Source organism: Tachysurus vachellii, chromosome 7 (genome assembly GCF_030014155.1).
Source record: "Tachysurus vachellii isolate PV-2020 chromosome 7, HZAU_Pvac_v1, whole genome shotgun sequence".
NCBI classification, from domain to species: domain Eukaryota; kingdom Metazoa; phylum Chordata; class Actinopteri; order Siluriformes; family Bagridae; genus Tachysurus; species Tachysurus vachellii.
In genome coordinates, this window is record NC_083466.1 from 9,435,769 (window position 1) to 9,448,559 (window position 12,791).

At 41.0% G+C, this 12,791-nt stretch overlaps 2 protein-coding genes across 2 annotated transcripts in view; one reads left to right on the plus strand and one right to left on the minus strand.

Moving 5' to 3' along the window:
- ctnnd2b (catenin (cadherin-associated protein), delta 2b) overlaps positions 1-2,612 on the plus strand; it is a 76,432-nt gene extending 73,820 nt beyond the window's left edge. The window contains exon 23 of the mRNA XM_060874094.1: positions 33-2,612. Coding sequence (XP_060730077.1) covers positions 33-278 — 246 coding nt within the window. The 3' untranslated portion in view covers positions 279-2,612. The remainder of the gene's footprint in view (positions 1-32) is intronic.
- A 1,306-nt stretch (positions 2,613-3,918) lies between these two features.
- ankrd33bb (ankyrin repeat domain 33Bb) lies at positions 3,919-11,234 on the minus strand. The gene is made up of 4 exons (XM_060874137.1): positions 10,555-11,234; positions 5,522-5,651; positions 5,168-5,308; positions 3,919-4,848 (listed from the first exon to the last, which is right to left on the minus strand). Exons 1-4 carry the CDS (start codon positions 10,960-10,962, stop codon positions 4,040-4,042), a joined length of 1,488 nt encoding a protein of 495 aa, XP_060730120.1. The 5' UTR covers positions 10,963-11,234; the 3' UTR covers positions 3,919-4,039.
- Positions 11,235-12,791: the final 1,557 nt, after the last annotated feature.

The window sequence follows — 12,791 nt, forward strand, 5'->3', positions numbered from 1 at the left end:
AATGTTGTTCATTTTTGTCTCGTTGCTCTCAGGTGTCTGCTCAAGGTAATCCATCAGAGGCCTACCCTCCCTTCCAGACTCCACCAGGAGCTAATTTCGAGGAGAATTATTACGAGGACCAAGCTCACCAACGCCCCCCGGCCACCGCAGACGGCACTCTGCACCTCGGCCTAAAGTCCACTGGCAATTACGTGGACTTCTACTCGGCCTCTCGGCCCTACAGTGAACTCAACTACGAGACGAGTCATTATCCTGCCTCACCCGACTCCTGGGTGTAAGAGGCAGCGGGCAGGGCTGAGAGTCGAGGTGAAGACACGCAGACAGAAACCAGCCCGCATGTGCATGAACACTACCGGATACACAAACTCACACACACAATCACACACCGACACACACCTTCAGTTTAAATGGAAGGCACCTAATGAGCTAATGAGTTACAGCGGTCATTGGAGACATTCTCACCGAGCAAACGAACCTGATGATGTTCTGGAGAAAGAATGCAAAAGGAACAAACATGTTTATTGAAAAAAAAAGGAAATATGAAGTGCAAAGATGGTCCACAAAGCAGAGGAATTTGGGGAGGCAGCGATGGAGAACTGTAAGTGCGATCTAGAGGAGATGGGGACACGAAGCACAAGAACATGTCATACGTCAACACAAGCTGAGGAAATAGATCAGACACATTTTTAGGACATCTCTTTGCGTTTGACCTGCTTTTTATGGAGTGCTTTCTTCACAAGGAGATTTTTATCTTTTTTTTTTTTTTTCATTCTCTTTATTTTGTATGTCCTCTTTTTAACTTCTTAATTCTAGTGTAAAGTATTTGTTGTATATTGCAGATGTAGATACAAGTTACATTGTGTATATTACAGAAAAAAAACTGAAATGTCCTCTCCTGTGGCTCATAATATCATTTTTTTTGGCATACAAATGAAAGGCTACTCGTGCATTCACTTCTGTAGGTAAGGTCTTTTTTGGCACCACAAAAATTTGGTTTTGATTTAAAAGCGTTGTTTAATTTTTTTTTTTTTTTTTGAGAAGAATGATACAGTGATATCAAACGCATCATCATTCCACACACGGGGTGCTACACTGCCTGGCAACAGTTTACCGATTAACATTTTTGGCTTTATTTTGCTCAGATGTTTTTTGTTCTGTAAAGATTTAGTGACAGGTTACAATAACAGGTTCCACTATGCTTCCAGTGACTGTGTTGGGGTTTTTTATGTTTTTTTTTTTTTTTTATGTTGTAAATTGTGCCAAATGTGGTTATCCCTGAACTAGAGGATCACCACAGTGCTGACATTGATGTTTACTTCTGACACCATCATCACCTGATTCTAACAATACAATATGTATTTTTTTTATTATTATTATTTTTACATTTCTTTTTTTTTTTTTCCAATTGGATTGCAATGGGATAGCCACACACTGCGACAAGACTTGGATAACAATGGGAGGGACACTGTGTTTCATCGCTAATGTCCCTCCTAAGATGTATAATTCATTTATGCTGTGTTGTAAAATAGATGACTGAGCAAAGCAGCTTTTTTTTTTTTATTTCCAGAAACGAGTGGTTTTTAAGTTCATCGTAGACTAATCTGTCAATAGATTATGAATTATATATTATATAAATACAAATATATATATATATAAATATATACTTTTTATGTGCCGATGTGGATGTCACCTAATGCAGCGACTTTGCAAAGGAAAAAAAAAAATACATGTAGGATTTTGTTCACGTTACTTCTGGTCTTAAATTTCCTCCAAGCTGTTGCCCTCCTGTTGTCATGTTGTTGCTGTGTGAAGCAGGTGAGACCAGGGCTCCAGACACCCAGAGCAATGATGAGGCCAGGTTTCTAACACAGAAACGGTGCTAAAACACACACACACACGTCCTCTTTGTTTTGAGTTCTTAGATAACTCGTTTGCTGTTTGATGTCACTCTCTTTCCAAATATTAAAGCTGTTTTTGAATGTGTCTCCTCCCCAGAGTGAAATACTGTAGAAGCCACCTCACAACGCCGTCTTCATGTTTCTATGAAATCAAAAATGCAACACTGCGAAAAAAAATTGCTGCTAGTCTAGAAGTTCTCCTAGAATGAGTTTTTTGGGGGTTTTTTCCAGTCACAGTTGCCCACTCTTTTCCTTTTTATCTCAGGATATCTTGTATTGGTTCTGTAATGGCTTGAGGAAAAATCATTTCCCTTTGTAAGCAGACTGAAAGACACTGAGAGCAGCAGCCATGGCCTCTGATCAAGCTGTTCTTTAACCTGAAGTAGTTGAGGAACGGGTTCTGAAGTGTGGCGGTAAGCCCTGGTCTTCCCTCCATATGATTTTGAGCTTAGAGATAACTGTCAGAGGCAAGGAACCAAATGATAATCTCCTGAATTTGTCTCACATATCTTTCAGCACTATCAATAGTAAACGTCGGGGAAAGAAAAAAAAAAACATTCACAAAATGTTTGTGGAAAAAGTAGACATGTCTGAAGACTTGTATTGGAAATGTAAGTACATTTTTCTGTTGCTAGACAAAGTGTTTGAGAGAATTGTGAACCTTTTTATTGCCAGATTGCAACTGCTATAAGATATAAACTGACTATCAAATCATTTTGTGTGAATCATTATTACTAAGAGAATTGTGCTTGGTATGATTCATCCAAAAATGGACCTGTACTATATTTGTAGTAATGAAAATGAACATTTTGACCGATTGATTGTTATTAGTCACAGTGATTAGTAAAAGGTTGTTCTGCTGAAAATTAGACACCAGTGGAGCTCGCAGTAGGTTTCGGATAAGACTTTAATCATGGTGTGTACACCATGCTACGCTACATATGTGGACACCTGATCATCTTACCCCTATGTGCTTCTTTCTAAATCTGTTGCCTGAAAGTTTACAGTTTCCTTTCACTGGAACTGAGACACAAACCTGGTCCAGCATGACAATGCACCTGTGCACAAAGAGCTCCATGAAGACGTGGTTTGTCAAGGTTTATAAGGAAGAACTCTGACTCAACCCCAATAAACACATTTGGGATGAACTAGAACACTGGCTGAACCCCAGACCTCCTCACCTAACATCAGTGTCTGATCTCACTAAAGCTCTTGTGACTAAATGATCACAAATCGCCACAGTCACACTTGCAACATCTAGTGGAAAAGCCTAACAGAAAAGTGGAGCTTATTAAAACAGGTTAGGACAGTTAGCTGTCTATAAATGTGCAGATAACTGACATTCTGATATTTATTTAACTTTATCATTTGTTTATCCTTAACAATCATATTTAGAGACGTCCTCAGTCTTATTTTGCACACTGTACTCTTTACTTAAACCGAATCAGGGTTCAGAACAATTCGCTGATGAAGTAAATTAGGAATTAGGCATGATTATTGGCCTTTCTAATTGCCTAGATATTCATCTTTGTTGTTAATTTCAGTGTGATAAGAACATATCAGAGAGAAGAATTAAGATATAATTACAGGGCCTCCCACTGGGAGAATAAAGCTGAGAATATTCCTGGGTTAAACGCTGTGATGCTGTGTGCCACGGCTGTAGTGATGCCTAGGTACAATACCACCCCCTACTGGACACACTGCACACCATAAGCTGTATTCATGTGCTATAGGTGGACATTTGAGACCTTAGAAATGAAGAACTGACATAACATTCATTACAGATCTTATACATTTAATTAGAATGATATATGCACCAGTTTAATAATGCGACGTATTTTAACACTAGCTGTTTATTTACATTGAGAGAAGAAAAAGCTGTTCATGTAAAAAATAAATAAATAAATAAATTCAAACATTTTCCTCTAAAGTGATTGTCACTTGGAATAAAAATAATTTAATGAATATACTAGCTGTAAGATATCATGTCAATTTGAAGATCCACCAAAAAAGTCCAGAGTGAAATTTCTGCTATATATTATATCTTAATGTTTACAGCAGTCAGCTTCTCTTGGGGAAGATGATATAGTCCATGGGACAGAGGAAGACATTACAGAGCACATGCAATGACTATGTTTGTATCATCTCTTCTTCACGATAGGAGGTCCCAGTTTTTTGTTTTGCTTTCCCTGCTCCGTCTCCTCCTTCAATGCTTTGTATTTCCACTTAGGAACCTGCAGGTACTGTGAATTCTTGCTCCTGCACCGGTTCCTCTCAGGTGTGTAGGTCGGTGGTGGAGCCTTGCACAGGCGTACTTTGGGCACCACCAGACCGGGTGACACGCTCCTCCTGCGTATCTTGTACAGCGGCAGCAGGCTGTTTCTGCGCAGTGTCATGCTGGATGCCAACACCACATCTGGCAGCGTTGGCACTTGCAGGTTGGCACACTGTTCCTGTTCCTTGAAACCCAGCAGCATTCGACCGTTTTGGAAGAGACGCGTATAGTTCTCTGGGCATTTAAGATCTTCTGCCCGCTTTTCATTGTCCCGCAGGATATCTGGGACAGCTGGTCGATGTTTGCCTACACATGGTGGGCTCCCTGGGCATACTGTGCTGCAGGCAGTTGCCACAAGTGGACTTGCCAGCGCTGTAGTCAGACGTACCATGTAGTCTAGCGCCCCCTCCTCCAGAGGCTCCGACCTAATTCCAAGGTTAAAGTTGCCACACATGCCCTCCGACACCTTCCTCCAGCACGGTCGGGGCTCCTGTGCCTGGCGCACCAGTTGAGACAACATGGGCCACTCCATGCGGAATGAATCGCAGAACTGCTCGGCACACGGCCGGGCCATAAGCCTCTGCATCATCCACGCTGTCTCATAGCGGCCTGTGAAAAGTGCCCACTCGAGCGCCGTCAGCTTACGCCCGTAGTCCCTCACGTCGAGACCCGCACCTGCAGGAGAGAGCCAGCGAGTCAGAGGTAACACAATGCCAAAGATGATCTCTCCTTATAATCACAGCTTAGTTAATGATGGTGACAAAGTGCTTGGGTAATAGACTTGACAAAATAGATTATTGAGAAAAACAGGGTGAAATAAAAAAGACATGAAAACACTCTTTAACCCACTTGATTAAATATCAGTTATGCATAAAATTATAAAGGGTTCTTCATCTTGCACCTCATGATTGTCATAGGGTCTGATGATTAATCTGAATATACAGATTAATACAGTAATATTTGCTGGCTAAGTGAGAATACCGAGGTACAATACCTGACATCATAAGGGCTCGGACGCAGTTGGCACGGCCCTGCACGGCTGCTTTCATAACAGCAGTGAAGCCGTGACAGTTTCTGAGTTCAATATCCACCCCGGTGTAGTAGTTCAGTAAAAAGTTGGTGATCATAATGTGACCTAAATTTACAAAAAAGTAGACTGTCAAATATGCAGCAACAATTTATTAGACCTGAACACAGTGTATTAGAGCTTGATCATAGTGCACCTGCCCACATCTTTAAGGAACGGAATAAAAACATATCAAATATGTGTTTTTTATAAAAAAAAAATATATATATATATATTAGATTCGTTTATTTTTTTAAATAAAAAAGGTTTTAACTGTTCTACCTGCTTGTGCAGCTGTCATGAGAGCTGTGTTGCCCTCATTGTCTTGCCAGTTCACATCCACGTATGGACACTGCGAGAGAGCGATGACGACGTCCACATAACCTTGATAACACGCCACAATCAGACCTGTCTGAGAATTACAGACAATGCACTGTGAAAGCTGCAAGACAAAGGCTGCAAACCCTAAACCATGACCTTAGACCAGTAGTCTTCAATATTTTTTTCATGTGAGCCACACTGATAGGACAAAGTCAGTGTACAATATTGCAATACAATAATTACTCGAGTTGCGGATGATGCATGCTCCCCATCAGTTACCTCTTTTGTCACTGTCACATTGCTTTGTTGCTGTTCATTTTGTGCGCGGGATTGTTTGATAAGAAATCGATCCATTTTTTAGTCCGTGTGTTCAGTAAACACAAGTTGTTAACTAGCATGAAACACAAACTAACTTCTGGCAGGCCGCCAAAAACTGGCTATTGCGCAGAACGCAGTGAGACAGTGACGGGTCAAATAATATATATACATATATATTATTATTTGTAATAGAGCACATTCGTTGCTCTATGCTTCCCTTATTGTTTTTAATGTTATTTAAATGAAAAATACATTTTAACCACATGATCATATCATCGTATTATTTACTGCCATGCGAGCCGCATATTAAAGCTTGGCGAGCCGCAGGAGGCTCGCGAGCCGCGCAGTGAGTTGCCTAACCCTGACCTTAGACACTCAGCCTACAAGGTTTATAATGACAGGGATTGTGAAAAAAGTGAGAAGTTGGTCAAGAGATTGTGATGTTAGTGGGCTGTGTGGGTTCGGGGCTCATTCAGCTAAGCTTGGCGAAGTTTTAGTTTTTAAAGGCTTACTTATTTGGGCAAATTCTTTGTGAACGTGCACAAATGGCATGTAGGCAAATATAAATTTAAATTTGAAACTTATTTTTCTTCTGAATGTTTCTATTCCTGTAAAGCTGCTGTTGACAATGTAAATTACTAAACATGCTGTACAAATAAATCATTTAAATGAATTGCTCCAAAATAGACTAAACACAAGACTAAAGACTATGTATCACTCCAATGATGATCTGTTTATGAGTAATGTAGAGGAAGTACTGCAGGTAATAAACAGATCATCATTAGAGCGATACGTAGTCTTTAGTCTTGTGTTTAGTCTATTTTGGTGCACTCACTCATTTTCTACCGCTTATCCGAACTACCTCGGGTCACGGGGAGCCTGTGCCTATCTCAGGCGTCATCGGGCATCAAGGTAGGATACACCTTGCATGTCTTTGGACCGGGGGAGGAAACCGGAGTACCCGGAGGAAACCCCCGAGGCACGGGGAGAACATGCAAACTCCACACACACAAGGCGGAGGCGGGAATCGAACCCCAACCCTGGAGGTGTGAGGCGAACGTGCTAACCACTAAGCCACCGTGCCCTATTTTGGAGCAATTCATTTAAATTATTTATTTGGCACGTGGTAGCCTAGTGGTTAAGGTGTTGGGCTACCAATCAGAAGGTTGTGAGTTCGATCCCAGGTCCACCTAGCTGCCACTGTTGGGCCCCTGAGCAAGACCCTTAACCCTCAATTGCTCAGCTGTATAAAAAAAATGAGGTAACGTAAGTCACTCTGGATAAGGGCGTCTGCCAAATGATGTAAATGTAAATGGTAAGATTGAAACTCATCTACACCCAGTTACCTGATATCCCGATCATCCAGATGTTAGACTACTGATCAGAAGGTAGTGAGTTCAAATCTCAGTAATGCAAAACAGCCACTGCTTGCCCTTAACCATCAACCCTGAGCCATCATTTAACTGCTCAGTTGAATAAATGACGTAAATATTATTCATTCTTGATATGGGTATCTGCAAAATACCATAGATGTAATGGATAACTTCTGAATAATAATAAATGAGACTATTCGTGTATAATCTTTACATTATTACTATATAGTAAAATAAAAAGATAATATAAGCAGACATTAGCTTGTCCTGTAGGAGAATTTTGGAGAGTTCAGGGTTATATAAAACAAAGCAAAATAAAAACAAGTAGGATTTTACATATATATTTTTATATTAGCTTTAGGCAAAAACATTATTTATGACAGGAACGGCAGAAACAGTGGGAAGTCAGATGTAAAAAAAATAAAATTATTATTAATGATATACAGCCACAGTTCATCAGACAGCAAAAAACCCAAAGGGAAACGTCAAGGATGCAAAATGATCTTTCATATTAATGTAACAGAACCATACAAAGCCATTAAACCTTTGTGTTTTAAAACTCCTCTCCAATAGGCACTGCACATTTCTGTCTTGGATTTAAACGCACACAAGTTAGAAGACTTTTATTAAAAAAAATTTTAATATATCAAGTAAAATAGTGATATACTTGAGCAATGTAAAGATGATGCAGACCAAAGGTGTCATAGTTTAATAGCTTAATAGTCGCATCCCAAGTTGTTTAAATGTCAGTACAATACAGTTGTTTCAGGATGGAAAATTAACAACTGTTTTCAGACCAGTGCTTCACACAATAGTGGTTTATCGCCTATGAACGACTCTGATGGATTATAGCATGTGAACAGCAGTGGGCCATCAGAACCATCACAGACAGAAGGATTTTCATGTGCTCATTAACATAGAGAGCGGAACCTTATTAACATTAAAAGTCATGAATTAAGCAGCATTTAAGGTTGAGTGTTTGTTTGGAGTTTAATCTACCACCGCTGAACCCAAGGTACTTCTACGTGCTTTGAGAATGCAATATTGCAATAAAGACTTCTCCATCTATGCACCAAGATCGAGCATCGTCCATAGTTTTCTTACACATTGGAGAGTATTGCACATGGTTGCACATAATGTCATAGATAAGAGTATTCAGACTCGCTTAAGATGATTGTAAAGAAACTTGAGGATCAGAACGATGAACGAACCACAGGGATGTGGTAGCTTGGTGGGTAAAGTGTTGGACTACTGATCGGAAGGTCATGAGTTTGAAACCCAGGTCCACCAAGCTGCCACTGCTGGGCCCCTGAGCAAGGCCTTTAACCCTCAGTTGTATAAATTGTAAGTCACTCTGGATAAGGGTGTCTGGTAAATGTAAATGGTGCAGTAACATACAGTATATACCAAATGTGGACTATTTTGTTCTTGTTAAATGATCGGCGGAAAAGGAATTATAAGTTGATAAAATTGCTACAGCGGCCTGTTCTGATGAGAGGATAATCATTTGTTTTCATATGAGGTTAAGTGTGCTCTTATCTCTTTGTAGTAACTCATACACAGCTGAGTAAATTTGAATTGCAATCACAACATAATGCAGCGTGTAACTGCTTGAGCTCTTAGTGGAGAACAACAGACACGACACTCGTCTGAGGCAGAAATCTGCGAGAGTAATTCCTTCCCCAGCAGCCTCTGCGTCTCTGTGAGTCTGCCGACACAAAGCAGTAGGTCATTGATACGCATGATATGGTCTCGCGTCCAGACAAAGAAGCAGTTGATGGAATTTTTGTTTTCACAGTAAAAAAGAAGGGAAATCATCCTCGGTTGTTGTAAAGCGAAACTGACATTTGTCTTTTCTACTGTAGGTGCTGCACAGTGTTGGGTAAATAAGTTGATATTAAAGGTGTCTGGGGGTGAACGGTGGCTTAGTGGTTAGCACGTTCGCCTCACACCTCCAGGGTTGGGGGTTTGATTCCCACCTCCACCTTGTGTGTGTAGAGTTTGCATGTTCTCCCTCGTGCCTCGGGGGTTTCCTCCGGGTACTCCGGTTTCCTCCCCCGGTCCAAAGACATGCATGGTAGGTTGATTGGCATCTCTGGAAAATTGTCCATAGTGTGTGATTGCGTGAGTGAATGAGAGTGTGTGTGTGTGTGCCCTGCGATGGGTTGGCACTCCGTGTATCCTGCCTTGATGCCCGATGACACCTGAGATAGGCGTCATCAAACCCGAGGTAGTTCGGATGAGCGTTAGAAAATGAGTGAGTGAGAGAGTAAAGGCGTCTGTGCTCGAACAGAAAGGTTAACATATGGTGATAAGGTGTGAGGTGTGAGGCGAACGTGCTAACCACTAAGCCACCGTGCCCCCCTGAGCTAAGTTACTCCTTGTTAATGCAGCTTATTGTGTAGAGCAACTGGAAACTTCCAAAAGTTACCCAGCAGCTTCTGCATGAGTTTTACCCCATCCCTAAAGAGCATTCCCAGAATGACGGATGTACCGAACTCTTTGATATGATAATAACCTTTGCATAAACATGCTGCAGTTATCCCACACCTATCATCTCTAACGTCATAATCACACTATCCTCAGTGCTTTGGTGTAACAGCAGGTCTGTTCCCAGTTCAGAACCAATTCTTCAGTCTCCGTCGACACCCACTGTGCCGTAAATAGCTCCTGGAATATTATACAGTTAATTATTGTGTGATTGTCTTCTTTTTTTTAATCAGCAGCCGCCTAGTCTAGAGCTCATAATTACATATTACTACAGAGGAATCTGTCTAAATGAATGCTTGATGGCCATGCATGTTCAAAATCATTTAGACTACCCAAAAAAAAACAAAAAAAAAACAAAACAGGTGTTTGTCTAACACGAATTTTTTCAGATCTATGTCGTGGTAGAGACAGAGCACTGTGATGTAGAGACAGTGCCTTTAAATATGACACATTGAAGACAGTGGTGGGTTAAAATAAGCAGGTTAACCAGGGTAGTGCTCCAAAGAAGTACGAGAGTTTAGCAGCTTAATGTCTGAATTACTTTGTCATTATAGCGACTAATTAAGGCATTAAGGCAACTAATAATGAAGCTATAGGGAAAAAAATGTGTGTGTGTGTGTGTGTGTGTATAAAATAGTCCCTTTTTGTGTTCCCTTGAAAATCTACAGGCTTAGGTCAGAGTGCACAAGTTGCCTTAAGAATATAATTGTTTTATTCAGAACTTAAGAGCAAAAAGCAAAGCTCTGTTCCAATGAAGAGGGTGTAGAGGTCATACATATTTGCAGGCTAAATTATACTGCTGTCAAAACTTACCCTGTTGTTTTTATCCACTTCTCGAACTTCTTCTTTACTGACTCCTTGCCTGATCATAATTTTGACTATGATGGCATTGTTGCTGGAGCATGCCATGAAAAACGTAAGCGTCTCTGGACCCTCAGGGGTTGGGGATCTCTGAGAGGTGACTGAATTGTCAGGTGGATAGAAAGAATCGTCTGACACGATGCTTTTGGAGTCTGGTAACTGGAAGAAGTCCAATTCCGCAAATTCCTGATAGATAACATCATCATCATCATCATCATCATCATTGACAAGATACACATCATCATTATCATCATCGTCATCATCTGCAGCGGCAGCATAACAAGAGTCATTTTTCTCCTCTGCATCGCTGCTGTTGTGTTTAGAGGTTTCCATAACGACGTAACAGGTTCCTGCTTCCATTTTGGTCTTGTCCCAAAATTAGACCTTATCAGCACCATTTAACCAGCGACTCAGGATTCGAGTGGAGAAAAATCGTACAAATCTACAGCCGTCCACGCCAATATTCAGCATTTCATTATCTCTCTATTGTAAACCTCTAAATCCACTTGTTCATAACTAGTTATTGTACTACCATATCATCTCTGTTTTTTATGCTGCCTTCATTCATGAGCTTCAATCACGATTTACCAAATATCCAAAGAAGCTGTCACTAGACGAATAACAACCAGAGACACTACAGTCCAGGGAGAAGCAACTTAATCTCTTTATCCCGTCTCTGTCTCTAGTGGAGACGCTAAGACAGTAATCCAGTAATCTGACTGCTTTAACAATAGTAGCACTTAGTGCTTAGCTGCTCATGTAACAAATACACAGTAATGAGAGTAACACAATCCCGACTATAACAACCATAAACGCGTCCATCAAACAGGCCATTACTACATTCGACTGTACAATCTCTGTTATTCACTACATCCGCTGCCTAGAAGGCATACGGTTAATGCAAGGTTAATGGTGTAAAGTGCTCATGAACATGTTATAAAGTGACCTCACTCATTAGCATTCGACTCTACAAATGAACCAGTGACTATATAGCTATTAACATCTTTTATACATAAGTGCTGCACCACACATTCCCTGCTATACGTAACAGATAGTTCTAAATAACTTCAAAAGCTAAGTAAGATCTGTAATTATTCATTCATCAGTTGTAAGCTAGTTCTCCAAGAGATATGCGATACCTGCAGAGTTTACAATGAACTAGCAAACGATTATTTCATTACTACTAACTTAGTAATTACCCAGTATTCTTTAGATCTATATATGTTCAGACAGTATTATTCATGCAGCCCTGCTTAGTTTCTGTATAATTACCTATGAGTAATTGAACTGTTTTATGTAAGATTTACCCTGCAACTGGTAGCAATTTTTGGTGGGGAGCCTGGAGTCTATCCCAGGAGACTCGGGGCATCCAGGGGGCTAGCATGGAACAATCACACACACACACACACACACACACACACACACACTCACACACACTCACACACACTCACACACACTCACACACTCTCACATTCTCACATACACTCACACACGCACACACTCTTACACTCACACACTCACACACACATTCTCTTACACTCACATTCTCACACTCACACACACACTCTCTCTCACACACACACACACACACACACACACACACTCACATTCTCACACACTCTTACACTCACACTTACACACTCACACACTCTCACATTCTCACACTCACACACACACTCACACTCTCTCACACACACACTCACACAATCACACACTCACAATTGGAAATGTCATTAAATTGTTAGAATACTAGGGATACATCTGTAATAAAACTTTCAGGTTCCACTTTATATTAAGAAGAACATCTATGGGGTTTAATTGAGCTGCTTTGGTTTTTCTTTTTTTAATAAAGCTCTAATGAATCATTCATTCATCTTCTACCGCTTATCCGAACTACCTCGGGTCACGGGGAGCCTGTGCCTATCTCAGGCGTCATCGGGCATCAAGGCAGGATACACCCTGGACGGAGTGCCAACCCATCGCAGGGCACACACACACACACTCATTCACTCACGCAATCACACACACTACGGACAATTTTCCAGAGATACCAATCAACCTACCATGCATGTCTTTGGACCGGGGGAGGAAACCGGAGTACCCGGAGGAAACCCCCGAGGCACGGGGAGAACATGCAAACTCCACACACACAAGGCGGAGGCGGGAATCGAACCCCCAACCCTGGAGGT

Coding starts and splice junctions, on each gene's coding strand:
- ankrd33bb (XM_060874137.1), bottom strand. CDS start 10,962: ATGGAAGCAGGAACCTGTTACGTCGTTATGGAAACCTCTAAACACAAC. Junction 5,652..10,554: donor AAGTGGATAAAAACAACAGG/GTAAGTTTTGAC, acceptor TGTAATTCTCAG/ACAGGTCTGATTGTGGCGTG. Junction 4,849..5,167: donor CCGAGCCCTTATGATGTCAG/GTATTGTACCTC, acceptor TCTCTCCTGCAG/GTGCGGGTCTCGACGTGAGG.